At 40.2% G+C, this 23,713-nt stretch overlaps 1 protein-coding gene across 2 annotated transcripts in view; it reads left to right on the top strand.

Annotated features, from left to right (window-relative positions):
- Positions 1-6,737: 6,737 nt before the first annotated feature.
- Positions 6,738-23,713, top strand: part of TRPM6 (transient receptor potential cation channel subfamily M member 6) — a gene marked incomplete at its 5' end in the record, with an annotated part of 139,279 nt that continues 122,303 nt past the window's right edge. The window contains one exon of one of the 2 annotated variants that reach the window (XM_079706381.1): positions 6,738-6,770. In XM_079706381.1, the coding sequence (XP_079562507.1) occupies positions 6,738-6,770 (33 nt within the window). Of the gene's footprint in view, positions 6,771-7,022; positions 7,353-23,713 lie in introns of those variants that run through there. The other variant, XM_079706380.1, reaches the window with a different exon arrangement.

Genomic DNA, 23,713 nt, shown 5'->3' with positions numbered 1-23,713 from the left:
ATGGGAGTGTTTCCTTGATTTCACTTTCAGATTTTTCATCATTAGTATATAGGAATGCCAGAGATTTCTGTGCATTAATTTTGTATCCTGCAACTTTACCAAATTCATTGATTAGCTCTAGTAGTTTTCTGGTAGCATCTTTAGGATTCTCTATGTATAGTATCATGTCATCTGCAAACAGTGACAGCTTTACTTCTTCTTTTCCAATTTGGATTCCTTTTATTTGCTTTTCTTCTCTGATTGCTGTGGCTAAAACTTCCAAAACTATGTTGAATAAGAGTGGTGAGAGTGGGCAACCTTGTCTTGTTCCTGATCTTAGTGGAAATGGTTTCAGTTTTTCACCATTGAGGACGATGCTGGCTGTGGGTTTGTCATATATGGCCTTTATTATGTTGAGGAAAGTTCCCTCTATGCCTACTTTCTGCAGGGTTTTTATCATGAATGGGTGTTGAATTTTGTCGAAAGCTTTCTCTGCATCTATTGAGATGATCATATGGTTTTTCTCCTTCAATTTGTTAATATGGTGTATCACGTTGATTGATTTGCGTATATTGAAGAATCCTTGCATTCCTGGGATAAACCCCACTTGATCATGGTGTATGATCCTTTTAATGTGCTGTTGGATTCTGTTTGCTAGTATTTTGTTGAGGATTTTTGCATCTATGTTCATCAGTGATATTGGCCTGTAGTTTTCTTTCTTTGTGACATCCTTGTCTGGTTTTGGTATCAAGGTGATGGTGGCCTCGTAGAATGAGTTTGGGAGTGTTCCTCCCTCTGCTATATTTTGGAAGAGTTTGAGGAGGATAGGCGTTAGCTCTTCTCTAAATGCTTGATAGAATTCGCCTGTGAAGCCATCTGGTCCTGGGCTTTTGTTTGTTGGAAGATTTTTTATCACAGTTTCAATTTCAGTGCTTGTGATTGGTCTGTTCATATGTTCTATTTCTTCCTGATTCAGTCTTGGCAGGTTGTGCATTTCTAAGAATTTGTCCATTTCTTCCAGGTTGTCCATTTTATTGGCATAGAGTTGCTTATAGTAATCTCTCACGATCTTTTGTATTTCTGCAGTGTCAGTTGTTACTTCTCCTTTTTCATTTCTAATTCTATTGATTTGAGTCTTCTCCCTTTTTTTCTTGATGAGTCTGGCTAATGGTTTATCAATTTTGTTTATCTTCTCAAAGAACCAGCTTTTAGTTTTATTGATCTTTGCTATTGTTTCCTTCATTTCTTTTTCATTTATTTCTGATCTGATTTTTATGATTTCTTTCCTTCTGCTAACTTTGGGATGTTTTTGTTCTTCTTTCTCTAATTGCTTTAGGTGCAAGGTTAGGTTGTTTAGTCGAGATATTTCCTGTTTCTTAAGGTGGGATTGTATTGCTATAAACTTCCCTCTTAGAACTGCTTTTGCTGCATCCCATAGGTTTTGGGTCGTCGTGTCTCCATTGTCATTTGTTTCTAGGTATTTTTTTATTTCCTCTTTGATTTCTTCAGTGATCACTTCGTTATTAAGTAATGTATTGTTTAGCCTCCATGTGTTTGTATTTTTTATAGCTCTTTTCCTGTAATTGATATCTAGTCTCATAGCATTGTGGTCGGAAAAGATACTTGATACAATTTCAATTTTCTTAAATTTACCAAGGCTTGATTTGTGACCCAAGATATGATCTATCCTGGAGAATGTTCCATGAGCACTTGAGAAAAATGTGTATTCTGTTGTTTTTGGATGGAATGTCCTATAAATATCAATTAAGTCCATCTTGTTTAATGTATCATTTAAAGCTTGTGTTTCCTTATTTATTTTCATTTTGGATGATCTGTCCATTGGTGAAAGTGGGGTGTTAAAGTCCCCTACTATGATTGTGTTACTTGCAGATTTTTTGATGATGGCCAATCTGACTGGTGTGAGGTGATACCTCATTTTAGTTCTGATTTGCATTTCTCTAATGATTAGTGATGTTGAGCATCCTTTCATGTGCTTGTTGGCAATCTGTATATCTTCTCTGGAGAAATGTCTATTTAGGTCTTCTGCCCATTTTTGGTTTGAGTTGTTTGTTTTTTTGATCTTAAACTGTATGAGCTCCTTGTAAATTTTGGAGATTAACCCTTTGTCAGTTGCTTCATTTGCAAAAATTTTCTCCCATTCTGGGGGTTGTCTTTTCATCTTGTTTATGTTTTCCATTGCTGTGCAAAAGCTTTTAAGTTTCATTAGGTCCATTTGTTTATTTTTGTTTTTATTTCCATTTCTCTAGGAGGTGGGTCAAAAAGGATCTTGTTGTGATGTATGTCATAGAGTGTTGTGCCTGTGTTTTGCTCTAAGAGTTTTATAGTGTCTGGCCTTACATTTAGGTCTTTAATCCGTTTTGAGTTTATTTTTGTATATGGTGTTAGGGAGTGTTCTAATTTCATTCTTTTACATGTAGCTGTGAGACTGGTGATATTCATGATGAAGATTTCTGACCCTCAGTGAAACCTCACAGAGATTTCGTGCAGAAAAAAATGAGGAAAACAATGAGGAAAGAAACTGAGTTATCTATTGTGGCACAACACGTAACCACCAAATTTAGTGGCTTAAAATACCATCAGTTCATTATTTCTCATGATTCTGAGGGTTGGCTGGTCTCTCCAAGTGGTCTTTCTTCCAGGATGGTGTTCTCAGGGCAGCGTTACAACAGGGTGAAGGCTGAAGCTGCAGGGCCACTAGAGGCCTAGGCTCAGGAACTTGAACCATGTTCACTTTGGCCACATTTTACTGGCCAGAAGTCCAGCTCAGATTAATGGTGTGAAGAAGAGACTGGGCCTTTACATGGGAGGTTATTGCAAAATCACCTTGCAAAGAGGTATGCTGCTGGGATGAGAGGGTCAGTAAATCAGTTATAGTATCTGCTGTGCTTGTTTTCAGGAAGCTTCAAATGATGCCATCTATCAGCGTGCCTGGCATTTTTGTTATAGTCAGTCTTCATCTTCCTCCTTTCCTCTCTTTAAGAATCATTCAAAGTTGCATGTGAAGACACAGTTCTAAAGGAGGCTAGGATTGGTGTCAATGTTTGTAATACACACTTTCAAACAGCACCCATAGCTACCTGAAGCCACCAGCGTAGGCTTGTGTAACAATCTTGTGTGATAAGACTCCCAGTTAAATTTGAATTTCAAATAAGCAACAAATAGTTTTTTAGTATAAGTATGTCTTCTCTTGTTAACAGTTTGGCATATAGTCTTCTAGAACTTTCCTGTGAATAATCCAACTTACACATATAAATTTCAAAATATAGAATCAAAGTTACTTTTACTAGTTGCTATTTTCCTTTTCCATATCTGTACATTTAGATCTAACTCATTCTTTTAAAAGCTGCATGGTGTTTTATGGTATGCACACACCACAGTTTATTTATTTAAGCACCTGCTAATGGCTGTTTGGATTATTGGCAATCTTTCTTCATTACAAAGGGTGCTACTATGTATATCCTTATACATATATCTTAGTGTATCTCTGAAGTATGAAGTCCTAGTACTGGAATTGTGATGGAAAAGGTTATGCCTTGAATCCAGATGGCTAAAATACCTCCAAAAAGGATATCATTTTAAACTCTTACCAAAAGTATTTGAGGGTTCCTATTTCTCCCCTTGCCAACCATGAGTATTTTAATCTTTGCTTATGTGACAGGATAAATGATCCATTTTCATAGCAAATTGGGAGCATACTCCCATAGAAGCACTGAATTAGAAAAACATTTATTCAGTAGGCATAGGAAATATATTGCTACCTTTCAAAAGGAAATTTGATTTGTAGCAGTTTAGGAGAATGAATGGATGGAATTCAAACTCAGTACCTTGGGTTTGAATGGGAAGGTCTGAAAACAGAAACAGTCACACACGAATGGATCGGAGGGCTGGATTTCCTCCATCCTTATTGACAGTATACCTTTATCTTAAATTAATAACCCATAACTTTAAACTTCCCCCACTTGTGGAATGCCCTCTAGCTTTATCATCATTTCCATTACCTACTTTAGAATGACACTGCATTTATTTTGTTTCCTTTATGCTTCTGAAAGTGGTGGTGGCCACCCACAGTGAAAACCATGAACACGAGATAATAATATACCATGATGCATTGGGCAAGAGTTTCCCATGGTACTCTTTCTTCTTGGTGCAAAGAAATAGAGTTGTTTTTGTTTGTTTGTTTGTTTTTTAATGCAGTTAGTAATTTTTAAAAAAAATTTTATTTATTTTTGGCTGCATTGGGTTTTCGTTGCTGCGAGTGGGCTTTCTCTAGTTGCGGCGAGTGCAGCGAGTGGGGGCTACTCTTTGTTGTGGTGCGTGGGATTCTCATTGCAGTGGCTTCTCTTGTTGTGGAGCACGGGCTCTAGGTGCGGGGGCTTCAGAAGCTGTAGCATGCAGGCTCTAGAGCGCAGGCTCAGTAGTTGTGGCACACAGGCTTAGTTGCTCTGCGGCATATGGGATCTTTCCGGACCAGGGCTCGAACCCATGTCCCCTGCATTAGCAGGCGGATTCTTAACCACTGCACCACCAGGGAAGTCCCAGAAATAGAGTTATTTATTGCTCAGTTTTCTCCCCCTGGGCTGTCCAGAGAGGCTGGGAAGTATTACTGTGCAAATCCCCCAACAACCCTCAGCCCCATCCAAATAAATGAAAATGAACCAAAACCAAATCCAAGCTTCTAACAATTTTCTTTAGGAGAAGAGTGCATATATTAGAAACTATTCCTTAGTAGTCTCCAGTAACTGGGACTCATCAAGATGTTCACATATAGGGAATTACCTGCTGGTCCAGTGGTTAAGACTATGTGCTTTCACTGTGAGGGCATGGGTTCAATCCCTGGTCGGGGAACTAAGACCCTGCAAGCCATGCGACACAGCAAAAAACAAAAACAAAAACGAACAAAAAAGATCTTCACATATAAAAAAAATGTTCTCATACCCATTTTTCTCTGCTGAAAAATCAGCTGTTTCCCTCCATTTTGAAATCACTAGGTTGACTTTAAAAGTTAGAGTAGTGTCTTAAAACCACGTTAGATCAGGAATAAAACATTTACAATGTTCAGGGTAAAAACGAAGATCTGATAAAGAAGAAAACATAGGAGAAAAGAATGGGAAGAGGGAGAAGGGGATCAGGGAGGGCAAACAAGTGAGAACATCTGTTTATGTTGATGAGTGTTACCAATGGTGCCCCAGGTACGGTTTCACTTTTGATTGTCCCTCCTCCCTCTATAAACTCGACCTCCTTGCAGACTGGACAATGTTGTATTCATCTTTGTTTTCCCAGCACCCAGCAGGATGCCTGACAAACAGTCTGTGTTCAGGAAATATTTGTTGGCTTGAATTAAACCACACTAGACTACTAATGAACAGCCTAAAATTTAAATTTCATTGCTAGCTGCTTGGCAAAGGTATATTTGTGGCCAGGAGATTTTTTTACGCAAGCTTTCAAGTTGTGTGAGGTGCCTGTGAAAGATACAGACTCCTGGGCCCCACCCTAGACATTCTGGTACAGATGGTCTAGGTGGGGTGGGGTGGGGCTAGGGAATCTGCACTTTTAACACATGCCTCAGGTGTTTCTGATACAGCCTGGGAACCAAAGGCAGCTTCCAAACTAGCACACCAGATACCTAAAGCCCTGGAATTGTCCTGATATTTTAGACTCTCTGCCTTGAAGCTTGATCTGAAAAGAATATGTGACCATCCTAACATGTAAATTTACCAAAGAGTTTAAATTGGAAGATGGTAATTACAGTGCACCAACACTCTTAAGAATCTTGAGTTCCAAACGTCTAGTCTTCTTGGTGGGTCTGCAGATTTCTGAGAACTCCCAGTCTCTAGTGCTGGGACAGACCTAACACGGGAGATGTATGGAGAAACACCAATCAAGAGGTGCTTACTTGCCTTAGGGGGGCTTCTGAATCTGTTAACTGCTCACAGATCATTAACATTTTGAGGGAGCTGGGTCAAGGAGAATGAGATTAAATGCATTAATAGAAAAACAAACAACAACAAAATGTTAATACATATATGAGATGTTCAAGTTTTCTAACAAAAAACCACATTAAGAAATCAGGCTGAAAAAAGTGTCAGCAAATGTGAGCTCACTGGGCAGAAGCCCAGAATGGACTAAGAGGATAGGTGGTTCTAATTTGAAGTCAGTTAGGGATGAATGGCTAGCATTGTTAATTACAACACTCGTAGTAAGTGAGCATCACCTGTGCCAACATACTGGGATTCACCTGTAGTAACTGACCACAGCCTTAATCAAGACCGACTAGCCAGAGCAGCCCACCGAAAATAACAGAAATCACAAAGCTTTTGATTGTATTTTATGGATTTCAGTATAGCCTCTGAGGAAAGGGGATTTATTCGCTATCCTTCCCATTGTGTAGATAAACCCAGGCCCAGAGGGGTCACCTAACAGCCAGTAACTCCCAGTTAGTAAACTGCTGGTTGTTAGGTTAAACCTCCTGTGTCCTCCCGCACCACACTGACTCAACAATAACAGCACAATTAAATACATGTGTGATGATGATGAAAATCCCATTTGACCTTTCCTCTACTCTTTGATCCAGGTAAGGTCGGAATCACCTCTTTTCTACACGGGAGGTAACTGAGGCCAAAAGGTATTGTGACAAATCCGTAGGGCTGTAAAAGGCAGCGTGCGGAGGTGGAGCCCAGATCTGACTCCGTAAGTCAGAAGCTCAGACGAGGCTTTGGCGGCGGGCCTGCAAGTCCAGGATGACAGCTCGCTCTGCGGAGGAGCGCTTACAGGTATGGTGGGCTGCCAGCCGGCGGGGCAAAGCGTCTTAGGCGGTTTACCAGATCTGAGCCCAGGGCCCTGGGTGCTTTAGGTGGGGCCAGCCACAAGATATCTAACTAGGATCTGGCATAGCTGGGATTTACGAAATACCTGCGCTCAAGTCCTGTGGTCTCCACGCGGGTCTGATTAACATATCTGAGGGTTCGGCTACCGTAGGACACTTACTTAAGGGCACGCCCCACAGCCCGGTTGCCGGAGCTGGAATGGGGCCAGCGCGGAGGTGGTATCCGAGCGGAAACCTAACGGGGCGGGGGATTCTGCTTAGGGCGGTGGGGACACGTCCCGGGAGAGGAGGCAGCTCTGTGGTTCCGCTCTGGGTCGGTGGCGGAAGAGACCGGACGTGGCGTGAGTCGGCTGCGGGTAGGAGAGAAGGCTCGGTCCGAAGCGGAGCGCCACATCTGGGCGGCGGAAATCTAGGGGACGGGACGTCGTCGCGGCTCTCGGTGGCGGCGGGAGAAGTGCCCAGGCCGCTGTCTGCGCCTCTGCGCGTCCCCGCACCCCGGACTCCCGGAGCGATGAGAGTGCAGGTCAAGGTAAACGCCGGCGTCCCAACCGCCTCCGCTCCACCCTCTACCTCCAGCCACCAGGACTCGCAGCCTCGAAGCCCTAAGTCCCAAGCGCGATGGGAAGTTCTGGGGAGCCTGGGGAGTTAGGGAGAGGAGTGGAGGCCCTGGTCATGCCTTGGTCTCTTGTAAGGCTGCCAAGCCTCAAACTGCCTGTCACTTAACCTATTTTTTGGACTGGAACACATGGTGTGTGAGTAAGTACCATTTATGGTGCACATTTTATTTCTTGCATTTCGGCATAGTCCGGTTGTTGGTACTTTCTTTGGAGCCAGATCACCTTAATTAGCCTCCTTGCTCCACCACTAGCTACGATCTTGAGCAAGTTACTGAACCTCTGTGCTTTGGCTTCCTCATCTGGAAAATGGGATAAAAGTTATAATTTGAATATTAAATGAGATGCTATATATGCCATGCACTTAGAATAATGTGTAACATATTTAGCAGATTGCAAAAGTTTGGTTGTTATTATTTCATCCAGGCAATAATCCTGTGAGATCTAAGTATCACCACCCACCCACTCCCACCCCACCGGTTAACAGTAAAGGAAAATGAAGCTGAGGGAGAAGAACGGAGTTAGAATTGGAACCTGGGCAAGTGCTTTAAAACACTAAGAATATGGATATCATACGCAGGATTTTGAGCATTTGTTCCTAGGGAGAGGGTGGTTCATTATTAACTACCAATGTGGGAACTGAGTTTTTCAATTTCTTTCTCCCTATGTACAAATTTTGGTGTTTCATTTGCTTTGGATTCTTCCATAACTGATAAAGCATTAGATACTCTGGCCTGACTGACACCTGGGTTTGGTGAGAATCTGACTGTTTCTTAGGTATCCCTCACCACCACCACCACGGGGTCGGGGGGATTGAAAATCATTTGAGGTGGAACCCAGCAGGAACCTACTTTCTGGGGCCAAAATTGGGGATTAGTACCCTCAGAAAGTATTAGACTTGCTTTAATAGACAAGGGTGTGAACAACATGTTGAGTTGATTGTACCCCAGAGGAGAGGGAAAGACCCAGGCAGAATATTGGTGATTTGCCACAAATTTTGGTCTTATCTTGCCCATTTACAATTCTCTATCATAGCTAAGTTTTTTTGGCAGGACTTCTATGCCAAAACTCAAGCATTTGGTAAATATTGGACCTGAAATATGTCTTGCCTCTTTTCCTTTCGCCCTGGGTTTTTTATCATGGGTTTTCCATATAGGCTGGAAAGCCCAACCGTTTTCAGAATGATTCTCTTCACACTTCTGGTAGAATCATCCAGTATTGGAACTGAAAGTGGCCATCCTACCTGTAACTGTTATTTCTTTGTGTCACATCAGAAATCTACACAGCAACTATTTCCCTGTTTAAAAAAACAAAAACAAAAAAACGGTTAGGTAAGGTATTGTGATGTGGGTCTCAGTTGTGATTTTTCTCTTTTTTACTTCTTAGTTTGACTGAAGTTGTATACACACATAGTTCAGAGACAAATAATTCCATAAGGTTCATTACTAAAAACAGCAGAACCTCTATCATTTTCTTCTTTTCAGAAAGAGCAGTCATGTTCATCTCTTTTAGCTAGTTGGCTAAAAGCCAACTTGACTTCTTTGATTGACTTCTTTGGTCTCTAAATAATGCTTATACTGCTTCCTCTTGATTTTTCAGGTTTGGTCATCATGTACTGTCTTTCCAGCGTGGAATATTAGTATTTAGCTTTCTTTTGAGTTCCTTCACCTACCACTCATATGCATCCTTCCTGTTCTTTCCATCTATCTTCAGAATATAGCTAACTCATAATTTTTATTTAGGTCAACATTTAGTTCAGTCAACATTACTATGCCTTCCTATCCACTATTAAGAACCAGATTATGTACTACATGATTACTTTCCCTTCCTTACTATTGTTTTCCCCTAGAGCTGTCATTCTGTGTGTGTTTGCAGAATTTTCTATGGAGTTTTCACTAATTTAACCACAGGTTCTTTGCCAGTTGTCTAAATCTCCTCTCAAGATCTTCCAGTGCAACAGCTATTTCAGTCAATTTTATCTTGTTGAATACTGCTCTTTAACCTGCTTCACCTGTCCAAAATGGTAGCCCTTGATGTTGGATACACAGCTGTTACTTCTCTTTTTACCATCATTTTGGAGATTCCCTTTGCCTCTCTCTTATGCTGGATCCTGTTTCTTGTATCCCATGTCTTCTCCTTTCTTGATTATTTCCCATTGTTTTGGTGGAGCACATTCTCCAGTAGGTCTTTGAGAAAGGGTACATGTAAGGTAAACTGAATCAACATATTCTTTAAAAAAATTTTTTTTAAATTTTATATTGGAGTATAGCTGATTAACAGTGTTGTGATAGTTTCAGGTGCATAGCAAAGCAACTCAGACATACATATACATGTATCCATTCTCCCCCAAACTCCACTCGCATCCAGGCTTCCAGATAACATTGAGCAGAGTTACCTGTGCTATATATGTCATGAGAATGAATCAATGTATTCTTATGACATATTATCCTTCCAGATTTTTTTTTCCTTAAAAAAGTTCCACTAACAATACAAAAATAAGTTCTTTTGGTAAATAATTAAAACACTACAAATAGAAATTCAGACAGAAAGTTCCCTTTCTATCCTTTGTCCTCATTGCCCTTCAGTCCAGAGGTAATCAAACCGTTGGGTTTGTAGCATATTATTTAGGTATATTATATATACGTATGTATTTATTGTTTTGATTTGTGCATTTGCTTTTACGTAAAGGGAATTATACTGTTTATTGATATGCAACCTGATTCCTTTAAAAATAGTTCTTGGACATCTTTCCATGTGAATACATATTGATCCTTTCTTGGCTCATATGTTCAGATGAGCTGGATCAATCAAGATCAAGCATATAGCATTTTCTGAGCAATCACTCTTCTAGATTCACTCAGCCAACAAATATTTACTGAGTGTCAACTGTATGCTAAGTCCTGTTCCCAGGACCTGGGAATATACAGTTAACAAAACTTATTTTTGAGGTAAAGAGGGATAGTGAGATGGTTCTAGATGATAACTGAGCTCAGCTGCAGCTTTAGTTAGCTTGTTTTTCCTCTGCTGGAGTATAAACATCATTCAATCAAGTCTGTCTGTCTGTCTGTCTCTTTCTCTGTATAAAATCATGACCATTACAAATTGAACTCCATAACTTGTGTACCACCAGAGCAACAGAATCATATCCCTGAGATATAGAAATAGATTTTATGAATAAACAAATGTGATACATACATACAATGGAATATTATTCAGCCTTAAAAAGGAAGGAAATCCTGTTACATGCAACATCATGGATACACCTTGAGGACATTATGCAAAATGAAATGGCTGGTCATGAAAAGACAAATATTGAATTGTTCTATTTATATGAGGTGTCTAAAGTAGTTCAATGCACAGAAAGAAGAAGTAGTATGATGGTTGCTAGAGCCTGAGCAGACATGGAAATGAGAAGTTGTTTAATGGGTATAAAGTTCCATTTTTGCAAGATGAAAAAGTTCTGGAGATTGATTGCACAAAAATAAAAATACAATTAGTAATACTAAAATGCACACTATAAAATGGCTAAGATAGTAAGTTGTACATGATGTGTATTTTACCACAATTTAAAGAAAAATAAGAAAATTTTGACTCAAACTCCACAGTGGGATATGTCCTATACTTTGAATTCATGATTGAATCTGCTTTCAGCTGGGTTCAGCTTTTGCCTGAAATCATGGTTTTTCCAGGGCTTGGGGAGTGGGTAACAATGCACTGCCCTGGAAACTCTTCTGATGGACTTGGCACCAGAACCTTTAGCTTGTCCCCTTGTTGGGGGCAGCCCAATGTTGCTTTTCCTTTTTCCACGAGTGTTGGCATTTCCATATCTCTGGGGAAAGGTTCCTAAGTTGTTTATAGCACAGATAAACTTTGAGACTATTTCAGAGTTACACAATTGGGAACAGTGAGAAGTGGTCATTTTGTTTGCCTTAGAGATTTCATTCTTTCTCAGGCTTTGTAAGCACGTGCCTTTGCAAGCACGTGCCTTTGCAAGAACCTTTTGGTCTGTTTTGATTGGAAAAGACGACTTTTACTCCATGGCACAGACAGGTACCTTCCTTAGCCCTGGTTTTCCTGCATTTTCCCAGCTGGCATTTGCTTTCCAGCCCTGGCCTGATGTGCAGTGATCCTCTGCCATTTGCTGGCTCTGGATATTGAAGCACTCCAAGATTGGATAAGGGTCAGATATCCCGGGATTGCAAATATGCTATGAGTTTTGATTGGAGAGATCAGCCTGGTGAATTGGGTTCTTTATTCTTCCACCTCTCCCAGCTATATGTGGGCATCATATAGAATTTCTTTCCAGGCAGACTCAAAGCTCAGTGGGGTGAATAACTATGAACAACCAAAGTTCTCACTTAGCCTATTGTGCACTCGGAGCTTCTTGTAAATAGTCATTTTTGACATGAGCAAACCACCTGGCCCAGGGGAAGAACCATTCCTGTTTATTAGCAACCTGCGCTTTCTGTAGCAGGACTACTGGTAACCTTGGAGAAAACACAGTCTTGGGAGTCTTTGCCTGTCTTGAGAGTTTAACATTCTCTTTATCTTCCTTGGGCTATGGGCCAGGAGGACCGCTCAGGTTGCCCACACAAACCAGAGAGATTTAAGTCCAGGCAAAATTTGCTTGTGATTAGAAGGTCATAGAGCCTGAAAATCATATGCCATTTTGGAATGTCTAGCAAGTTCTTTCCTTTCTCACTAATTTCCCTCAGTTGCTGCAGAAAAAGGAACAGGATATGGTAATTGTAGACTCTCTAGAAATATCAGCAGGGAGGCCAGAAGAGTAATGAAAGAAACCAAGAGTCAGAAAAAGTAGTTTTACTGCTGCTTGCAGCACTCTCCTGGCCTCGGGCAAGTTAGGTCGGTTTCCTTATCTGTAAAGCAAATGGCCACTATTTGCCGGCCACTTCTTTCTAAGGGCTCTGAATGTGCTTTGAGTTAGAGATTCCTTTGACAATCTGATAAAAGCAATAGATAATCGACTCAAAAACTCAAAGTAGAGTGGAAACCTGACCTGCTGGGCACTCAGGCTTACTGGTCAGTGTAAGCTCTGTCTAAAAATGGCTGCCCACCCTTGGCCTTAGCAGATTGTTGCAAAGTTGGAAGGCAAGCCTAGTATTGCCAGATTCTGGTTATTTATTTTTAAATTAAATTTTATTTTTTAAACTTTCCTTGTTGAGGAAAATGCAGATGTGTAGATTCTTTCTTGAATGTGAAACCCCTGGGTTTTTACATTTTACTAGTTGCTTCAAAGATTTTTGAAAACACTTTTATGGACTGAACAAAACACATTTGTGGCCTGCTTTCTGCCTGTGGGCAGAAGTATATCTGTATTTCGTTTTCTACTATGGTTAAACCCAAATTATTTATGGGTTTATTTTTGGGCTTTTCTCTCTTTCTTTCTGTCTGTGCCACTCCCCCTTAAAATTTTTTTAGCGGGTTTATTGAGATATATTCACATATCATATAATTACCCGCTTAAAGTATACAATTTAATGACTTTATTATCTTCACAGAGTTGTGCATCCATCACCACAGTCAATTTTAGAACATACTCATCATCCCTCACACTCCTTAGCTGTTAATCCCTAATCCCTCCATCTCCACTAACCCTAGGCAACCACTGATGTACTTTCTGCCTCTATAGATTTCCCTATTCTGGGCATTTTATATAAATAGACTCATACAATATGTATGCCTTTGTGACTGATTTCTTTCACTTAGCATAACATTTTCAAGTACTGGTACGTGTTATAGCATGTATCAGTACATCATTCCTTTGTATTGCTGAATAATATTCCATTGTGTGGGTACCTCACATCTTATTTGTCCATTCATCAGTTGATGGATATTTTTGTTGTTTTTGCTTCTTTGTCTATACTGCTATGAACATTTGTTTACAGGTTTTTGTGTGGACATATGTTTTCATTTCTCTTGGGTAGACACCTAGAAATGGACTTGCTGGATCATATGGTAATTCTATATTTAGCCTTTTGAGGGACCTCCAGACTGTTTTCCACAGCAGCTGCACCATTTTACATCCCCACCAGCAATCTATGAGAGTTCCAATTTCTCCCCATCCTAGCCAATACTTTGTATTGTCTGAACTTTTGATTATAGCCATCCTAGTAGGTGAGAAGAGGTATCTCATTGTGGTTTAGATTTGCATCTAAATGATTAATGACTAACGATGTTGAGAATCTTTTCCTGTATTCACTGGTCATTTGTATACCTTCTTTGGAGAAGAGTGTATTCAGACCCTTTGTGTGGCACTTATTTTTGATCCAGCTCTTGAGATTTTCTTATGAGAAATGCCCATCTTCATATCCACACAAAAGTTGTTATCCAGTTTCTAGGGATTTCTGACCCTCTTGATATCTCTCTATGGGTCTAAGGCTACCCACAGAGGATGTGGTATAAAGTGAAGATTTTTCTGGGCACTTCATTTGCTTGATCTTGCTCATTATTATCTATTAAGGACCTCATGGGATTTGTATGAGGATCAGGTGTTCAGGAATGTGATTTGTAAAGCCCAAAACACTATTCAGCTTCAAGGATTAATACAGGTGCAAATCCTGGGGGTAAATGATGGTGAAATGAAGTTAAGGGCGTGAACTTGAATCTGACTGCCTATGTTTGAATCCTAGTGTTATTTTTATGAGCTATTGTGTTCTTGGAAAAATTATTCAACCTCTCTGATTCCGTGTCCTCATTTGTAAAACGGAGATAATAACTGCACCTACTTCCCACATGCTCTTGGGCAGAGTTAATATAAACAATGTGCTTTGCATTGGGCAGGTGGGTGTGTAGAAAGTGCTGAATGAATTCTTAAGTTGCTACTGTGGACTAAATGTTTGTGCCCCCCGCCAAAGTTCATATGTTGAAGTTCCAATCTACAATGTGATGCTATTTGGAGGTGAAACCTTTGGGAGGTAATTAGGTCTTGAGAGAGGAGCCCTCATGAATGGGATTAGTGTCCTTATAAGAAGAAACACAAGAGAGATGAGTGCCCTCTGCTATGTGGAGATACAGTAAGAAGGTGGCCTTTGTAAACCAGGAAGAGGGTTCTTACCAGATCTCAACCATGAGGGCACCCTGATCTTGGACTTCCAGCCTCTAGAACGTTGAGAAATAAATGTTTGTGGTGTAAGCCACCCAGCCAATGGTATTCTGTTACAGTAGCCCAACTGACTAAGCTACCCACTATTTATATTATCTTATAGAACAGAACAGGTTATTAGCTTATAGTGGAGCAGGTTGGTCTTTGCATATGAAAACAGCTTTCATCTTTCTGGAAAAAATAGTTTTCCTCTACTGATCTTTTAAAGAGCCAAGAGTTTTTTTGTAAAATGAATCTGTAATCTTTGGAAAGAGAATTTTCCTCCTAGAAGGATTTAAGTCCAGAGGGTACTTTACAGATCCTTAGGCTGGATCAGTTAATCCTGTCTAATCTTTGTCACCACTGTTAGTGTCTGCTTTAAAGTGATTTAAAACAAACAAACAAAAAACAATCTTTGTCCTTATCTGGCCTAGAGAAACTCAGGTTCCAAGTAGGCAGTTTTGCTCTGTGATCAGGTCAAGTGAGTGATATTGTTGGATTGAAACAAAGAGGGTTCAAAGTCTTAAGATTTAAACGCTTTATAGTATTAGCTAGAGTCTTTAGGGCAGTCTTTTTTTTTTTGGCTACACCGCATGGCTTGCAGGATCTTAGTTCCCCGACCAGGGATTGAACCCAGGCCCTCTCGGGGCAGTGAGAGTGTGGAGTCTTAACCACTGGACCGCCAGGGAATCCCCTAAGACAGTCTTAAGAAAGGCAAACTAGGAGGGAGTCAGTGAATTGACATAAGTCTTTACGGATTGGATCTTTGTTCTTGGATGAAATAAGGAGGCAAGCCTCCCCGGCTCATGTTTTGGTTTCTTGAGCTGCTTATAGACGCTACCTTTTTTTTTTTTTTTGGCCACACCGCACGGCCTGTGGGATCTTAGTTCCCTCTCCAGGGATCAAACCTACGTCTCCTGCATTGGAAGTGTGGAGTCTTAACCACTGGACCGCTAGGGAAGTCCCTTACAGCCACAACCTTTGAAAGAGAAACCACATTTTGAGAAACAGCTCTTTTAGTGGAGACATTTAAGATGGAAAGTGCATCTTGCTGGCTGGTGTTTGGGTTCAGCAAATACTGAGTGTGAAAAGCAGGGTGATAGATGAAGGAATAGGAGCCATTTACCCAGAGCAGGACCTCTGAGGCCCTTCTCTGTGGGGTCTCCTTGATGTCAGAGTCTTTCATTTCAGTTTAAATGAAGGGAAGAGTTCTGTAAGGTTCAGGCCAGGAGAGAGTTTCTGAGAATTATTGGAATCCCAATATTTTGTCAGTTTTATTCTTTGACCCACAGATAATGATTCGTGTGTGTGTGTGTATGTGTGTGTGACCTGTGGATTTTGTTAAAGACAATTTTTTCATGACATTGTTAAAGATAGCAAGGAAGACCAGTCAAGAAAAAATGACTGCAATGTGGGTTTTGCAGGAGGGAAGAGAGATTAGGCTCAACTCCAATTGTGAGGAAAGTGGAGATTTATTGCCAAGGAGCAAGATGGGGTCAGTGGATGGAGAAGGGTCAAGAGGAAACATCAAGGCTAGGGGGATTCTTGCTAAACCAACTCAACAGGATTCTTGCTGAAGGAGAGCCAGAGTAGAGTGATCAGATAGCAAGCGTGGGAGATTTTTGCTAAATTAACTCAGCAGAATTCTTGATAAAAATGGACTAAGTGGGCCAAGGACAGAGCCCAAGTTTGGGGCCTAGTTAGAAAGAGGACTCAAGTCAGAAAGAGCCTGACTCAAGTTTGGTCAAGGGATAGAGTCTTACTCAGTTTGCAGCTGGAGGTGACTAAGGTAGAACATTCTTCTTTATAATACAATCAATCACAAAATAGGTGAGCATTTGAGCAACACATTCTTTAAAGAAAAAAGCTGCTTTTCTTTTGTTTAATCACTCTTTTAGAATTGCCATTTTAGGTCATTTCAAGGTCTCTTCCTTATGGATAGAGTATATTTCTTCTCATCTTAAAATAGCAGAAGAAATTAAATGCAGAAGAAATGTCTTAATAATCAAAACCCAGTGAAAATGAAAACCTGTTGTGTCGTTTGGCTTCTCAATGACTTAGAGAAAGGCATTGTGCAGTAGCTATGTTCCCTTTTCCTTCCTGAATTGCATCAAAAGTACAGTGAGTTTCTAAACAACAACACTGGAACTTTGAAAATCAAGTATAACAGCCAGAAGCAGAAGTTGGGAAATTTTTTCCTAGCAAATGAGATTTCCTATCTGCCAACAACTGTTACAGAATTCTTGGTACCCCACTGACAGACTTCTGATTCTCAACTTACTGGACTACCCTCATTCCATTAAAACATCTTTTTCCTCCTTGAATTTTAGGGGAATTGTTTGTTCTGGATGTGATTTTTTTTTTTTTTTTGAGACAAAGAAAAAAACCAACCTGATTTGTACCCTACCCTAAATCTCTCAGCTTAAATTAAGATAAAAATCTTTACGATTTCTATCTTTTAAATTAAGTTAGGGGCTTCCCTGGTGGCGCAGTGGTTGAGAGTCTGCCTGCTAATGCAGGGGACACGGGTTCGGGCCCTGGGCTGGGAGGATCCCACATGCCGCGGGGCGGCTGGGCCCGTGAGCCACGGCTGCTGAGCCTGCGCGTCTGGAGCCTGTGCTCCGCAACAAGAGAGGCCGCAATAGTGAGAGGCCCGCGCACTGCGATGAAGAGTGGCCCCCGCTTACCACAACTAGAGAAAGCCCTCGCACAGAAACGAAGACCCAACACAGCAAAAATAAATAAGTTAATAAATTAATAAACTCCTACCCCCAACATCTAAAAAAAAAAATTAATTAATTAAGTTAAACATCTCAAAGATTTTTTTTTAAATTAAGTTAAAAAATCCTAAAGATAAAGGTAAAAATCTTATATTAAGATATAAGATTTAGGGGAGGGAATATTCTTAGTTGATAACTGGTAGAAAACTCTTGGAAAAGAATTTATCAAAATTGCATCCTGTGGAAACAAGTGTGTGATATCCTCAAAGATGATCCTTGATTTAATATATTTAGGGAAACAATGGATAGTTTATCTGTTCTGGAGAGTCATAATACTTCCATGTGCTTGTATGAGCAGAAAACATTTTCTTCTTTCTTATCTGTTGTAGTGGTAGCTTTTATACCATTTTCAAAATTCCCTGTTAAGAAAAAGTTACTGGGGCCTGGCTTACATGTTCCATGAATGATAGAGTACAGGCTTAGAGTAGAAGAAATAAGAGCGGCATTTGAACAATTATAAGATTATAGCAAATATGTTTTGTTTGTTTTTTGCTATGTAGCAATTAGGCACACAGTTGTAAAATGTTTACCTAAAGTAATTATAATTAATTTTTTTTAATGGAAGTGGAGTACCTAAATGTAGCTAGAGGAATGCTCATGAAAATTTACAGCTGCACAACTGGATGGCTGGAAATTATTTTAACAACCCCTGGGGTGAATTACCCAGGAAGAACAGTATTTCTCCAGTTTGCTGATAGAGATTTCTTACAGACTAGAGAAGAAAACACACTCACCTTGCTCTTGCTCCCCACTTCCTTTCCTTTCATTATACCTTGCCCTGACTGCCCATTAATCTCCAATTACATTTACTCTTATTTTTTACTCTAAATTCCTACTGCCTCAGTTTAATTGTCTGCAGACCCCCATAACCTGGGGCACACATTTTTTGGTTAGTATATGAGGGACATTCCTGGAATATTGTGTGGCAGTTTCTCCATAGGGTGATCAGTGGGATACTACTGGTGTTCTCCGTCTATCTTTTAAGTTTAGTGGATCCTCCACTGAGAGAGCATTTCATATGCTTTGTGGTTCATAGTATACATACTGTACTGTACTGATGTTGTACTGTAGAGAACTGGTAATAGAAAGGGGCACTGTGACTGCATGCGTATCTCCTGCCTTCCTTTCTCTCTGGTTAAGATGAGCAAAGGAGAATGCTGAGATTTGCAGCCGTCTGAGCTAAATGGTCTATGACTTTCTATAGGACATTGATTATAGGGTCTGGGGCAAAACTACCAAGAAGGGAAAGTTTGCCACTCCACTCCTTGCGTCTGTCAGAAGAGGAAGCATTTTCTTCAAGGCTGAGCCTTCCTCCTTGGCTATTCATACCATTTTTTTCCCCTGCTCCCCACCCCCAAAGTCTCAAGTCATTTTTATTCTCTCTTGCATCTTCACTTTCTTTTATCTACATACAAGGTTCAAACTTTCTTAACATAAGATAAACTTTCTTTCAACTTTGCCTATTAAACATAGTGTAAAAGAATGCTGGTGCTGGTATTTGATAGAAACTGCTCCTCCTCTGTAGAGGTGATAATCACTGTATTTATCTCACAGTTGTGAATATTACTTTAGCTAGCGCATAAAGCATTTAGCCCAGCCCTTGGCATATATGAAAGTCTACGTTAATGTTGGCTTTTGCTTTACTTTGTTGATCTAGTGGCTGTTTTCATTTCTTTCTCCCAAGGATATCTTACACTCACTTTCCTCTCTGTTTTACAACCTATTTCCTGACTCTCTCTCAATCTATTTGTTTGTCATGGACAAAAAATGTCCTCCTTACTTTGTTTTCAATATTAAACACTTCTCAGTTTTTCTTTGAAACTACCTATTTTTGTAATAATGCAAACATTTTTATTAAAGAGAAAAACTTTCTCCCTTCTTAACTTCAGGTATCATGTTACCATCCTGATTAGTAACTCTCTGTTTTTATTCCCTGAACTCTTCTACACGCTATGCTTAGATGCTCCCAGAGGTTCCTGGCTCTTTTATCTTCTCTGTTCTCTGCTCCCCAGTGACTCTGTGGCTTTTGCCATACCTTAACATCGTTGTCCTCTGAATCCTCCCCCAGGCCTAAATCTCCGCATTTCTAACCACCACCAAATTTCATCAACCACCTTTCAAAACCTTTGTCATCTTTCAAGGACTTTCCTAAGTTTTGTGTCCTCCATGAAAACTCCCCAAATACTGGCAGACAGAAGGGATTTCTACTTCCAAGGAATCCCACAGCTTGCTCTTGTGCCATACTTGGTATCTATTAGTAAACATAGTTTCTTCTCTTTTGGTGTTGGTCTTTGGGACACAATTTTATTTATTTTTATTACAATCATATGATATGCCCATCAAAGTATTTTGAATGAATGAATGAATGAAGCTATTATTCATAGCGGTATCAACATTTTAAAGGAAGGGTGGGTAAGCTGATAGAATATATGCTGCCTATGGGTTCTGGAGGGCTGGTAACCACACTCATCATGCTTCAATGACATCTTTGGGAGGAGGGATGTGGTAGGTACTAAAGTCAGCTGTTAAGTTAAAAATGAATGCAGTCAAAATTATCCTTCAAAAGTCCCTTACATTGCTTAGAAAGAGAAGTATGTGAAGATTTGATCTCTAATTGCTTTTTCTCTATGTTGGAACTTTCTTCAGTTGAGCACCAGATTAAATAGGGGATGTTGAAATACTACAGTGCAATCATTGCGATGAGATGGGCAGACTTAAGACATGCATGTGGGACCTGAGTCCAACCAGGAAACAGTAGGTCCTGTCTCTCACTCACACTCAACCCTACTGCCTATGAGGTCACTTTGGGGCAGTGGCCTTTCATGTGTGGTATCCCCAGGGACTCCTTGGGATCTTTGAGACCCCTTCAGAGGTCCTCAAAATCAAAATGATTACTTTAAAAAAAGTATTTATTTATTTATTTATTTTTGGCTGTGCCGGGTCTTAGTTGCAGCATGCAGGATCTTCGTTGCAGCATGCAGACTTCTTAGTTGCCTCACGCAGACTCAGTTGCAGCACGTGGACTCTTAGTTGCGGCATGCACGCGGGATCTAGTTCCCCGATCAGAGATCAAACCCAGGCACCCTGCATTGGGAGTGCGGAGACTTACCCACTGGACTACCAGGGAAGTCCCCAAATTATTATTATTGTTTTTCTTTTGGCTGCATTGGGTCCTCATTGCTGTGTATGGGCTTTCTCTAGTTGCAGCGAGCGGGGGCTACCCTTCGTTGCCGTGCGAGGGCTTCTCATTGCGGTGGCTTCTCTTGTTGAGGAGCTCAGACTCTAGGAATGCGGGCTCAGTAGTTGTGGCTCACGGGCTCTAGAGTGCAGGCTCATAGCTGTGGCGCACGGGCTTAGTTGCTTCACGGCATGTGGGATCTTCCTGGACCAGGGATCGAACCTGTGTCCCCTGCACTGGCAGGCAGATTCTTAACAACTGTGCCACCAGGGAAGTCCCCCCAAATTATTTTTATAACAGTACATTATTTCCCTGTTTTACTCATTCTATCATGAGCATACAGTGGAGTTTTCCTGATGTTACATGACAAATCCATAATATCTAAAAAGGCTATTAAAATACTATTTCCTTTTTCCAACTCCATGTCTATGTGAGGCCAATTCTTTTTATATACTTCAACCAAAAACACTTTGTAACAGATTGAATGCAGAAGCAGATATGAGAATCCAGCTGTCTTAAACCAGACAAAAATACAATGCTCGGGGCTTCCCTGGTGGCGCAGTGGTTGAGAGTCCGCCTGCTGATGCAGGGGACACGGGTTCGTGCCCCGGTCTGGGAAGATCCCACATGCCGCGGAGCGGCTGGGCCCGTGAGCCATGGCCGCTGAGCCTGCGCGTCTGGAGCCTGTGCTCTGCAACGGGAGAGGCCACGGCAGTGAGAAGCCTGCATACCGCAAAAAAAAAAAAAAAAAAAAAAAAAAAATACAATGCTCTTTTCATAAACCTTTTAAAAATATTTTTCATGAAAAATATGTTACTTATTTTAACATGTAATAGGTTTACCATAATTATTTTTAAATTAATTAATGGGTAAATACTTTAAAAAGTCCCAGTTCTAATTTTGAATATGTAAATATTGGTAGCTATACTCTGTAAGTGAAAGCTTTCTGGAGGTCCTTGGTAAATTTAATGACTGTGAAGGAGTCCTAAACCCCAAAAGCTTGAGAACTGCTGCTCTTGGGCATACTACACTCCTGAATGTGGAATGGCATTGATATTGTCCATACTTCAGCATTTTATATCTTCTTCTCACCTTTCTTCTTCTAGTCCTCTTTCATTCTTTTTTATTTTCCACTTTTTAAAAATTGAAGTATAGTTGGTTTACAATGCTGTATTAGTTTCAACTGTACAGCAAAGTGATTCAGCTATATATATATATATATATATATATACACACACACATATACATATATGCATGTATTCTTTTTCAGATTCTTTTCCATTATAGATTATTACAAGATACTGAGTACAGTTCCCTGTGCTATATAGTAGGTCCCTGTTATTTACCTATTTTATATATAGTAGTGTGTGTCTGTTAATCCCAAACTCCTAATTTATCCCTCCCCACCTCCCCCCAATCCCCGCTATCCCCTTTGGTAGCCATAAGTTTGTTTTCTATGTCTGTTAGTCTATTTATATTTTGTAAAAAAATTCATTTCTATCTTTTTTAGATTCTCCATATAAGTGATATCATATAACATTTGTCTTTGTCTGACTGACTTAACTCAATATGATAAGCCCTCTCTTAGTCTTTTAGCAAAGATTTTGAATTTGTCCAAGTTAAATACGTGGCATGTGTCTGCATGGAATTTCAAGAAGCATTGTTCTTTCTGCCGTGTTACACTTAGAAAATGAAACAAGTAATCTTCGTTATACAAATAAACCTTACTATGGATGACATAAATGAAATTGCCTTTAACCTGTAATTCTTAATAAAGGCTTTATTGTCTCAGAGGATGGTGGGTTTTCTAAAAGTCAGTTATTTGAGTATAACTCCACCAATAGTGAAGCTTCACTCCAAGAAATTGTTTTTTAACTATGTAGTTCACTTGGATGTAGTCCTAGTAAAGTTTTGGGTAATTTAACAAGATATTTGTAGCATAAATGAAGACCATCTGTGTACTTGGATAGCATATTTGTGGATATTTTGCTGGGTGGAAATTGGAAATTGAGTATATCTAACTTGGAAACCTTAATAGATTAGAGTGGTTATACAACAAATAGGCCCAGCATTCAGTTAAACTCTCTATTTCACTTTCCACGGGCAGTTGTAAAGAACACCCATAAGGGAAACCTCCCATTTCCTTTTCCCTTCTTATCAAAATGATTTCACATGATCTGAAATTATAAACATCTTGTTTGCAAGTTTAATTCCCTAGGATGCTGAATAAGGCTGAAGCATGTGTGACAAACAGAGGAAAGGATGTCTTCTCATTGCCATTTGAAACTGTGATTTTGGACTAACATAACGAGGGCTTTCACCAATCTGGGGAGTGGAGGGATGGGGTATGACATTTTTATTTTATTTATTTATTTATTTATTTTGTGGTACGCGGGCCTCTCACTGTTGTGGCCTCTCCCATTGCGGAGCACAGGCTCCGGATGCGCAGGCTCAGTGGCCATGGCTCACGGGCCCAGCCGCTCTGCGGCATGTGGGATCTTCCCAGACCGGGGCACGAACCTGCGTCCCCTGCATCGGCAGGCGGACTCTCAACCACTGCGCCACCAGGGAAGCCCGGGGTATGACATTTTAGTTTGAACTTTTATGATATGCTCTACTAAGTAGGTTACTGTTGAGTTCTTCTAATTCCCCATTAGACTCTGTGGAGAATTCATAAATGTTTTACTCATGTACTCATGAGTTTATATAATCTAAACAGTCATTCTGAAGTTCTAAATGCTTTTGCTCAACAAGGCAGTATATGAAAATTTCATATAAATTTCTCACCTAAACAGGAGAAGTGGCATTTTAGGGAACTGTGAGTTATTTAGTTGACATTCTATAAAGATGTTACAAAAGAAAAAAAAAAAAGAAAAAAGAAATCATTACCAGCAAATAGTGCCCTCTAACTACCCAAAAGAAGAAAATATGTAAGGGTATTTTGTGTTCTTTATGAAGTACTCCTAAATGCTGCCTTCTGGAAAGATTATTTACCAGAAAACCAGTGAGGTCAACTTGTGGCAGTGTTGGCGAGCCAGATCCTTGGGTTTGGGTTATTTTAGGTTTGGATACCCTTTGCCTGAGACTCTTAATCTTGGATCAAGTGAGTCCCCCAAGGTATCCCTTAGATTGTGGACAAAACCCTGTAGGAGACCCTGAGCTGAGTCTTCAAAGTATACAGGCTGGCTTTGCACTGATGAGTTTCCCCAGCCAACA

Source organism: Hyperoodon ampullatus (assembly GCF_949752795.1).
Source record: "Hyperoodon ampullatus genome assembly, chromosome: 6".
NCBI classification, from domain to species: domain Eukaryota; kingdom Metazoa; phylum Chordata; class Mammalia; order Artiodactyla; family Ziphiidae; genus Hyperoodon; species Hyperoodon ampullatus.
Note: the sequence above shows the minus strand (reverse complement) of the source record. Positions and strands in the feature narration are given on the sequence as shown.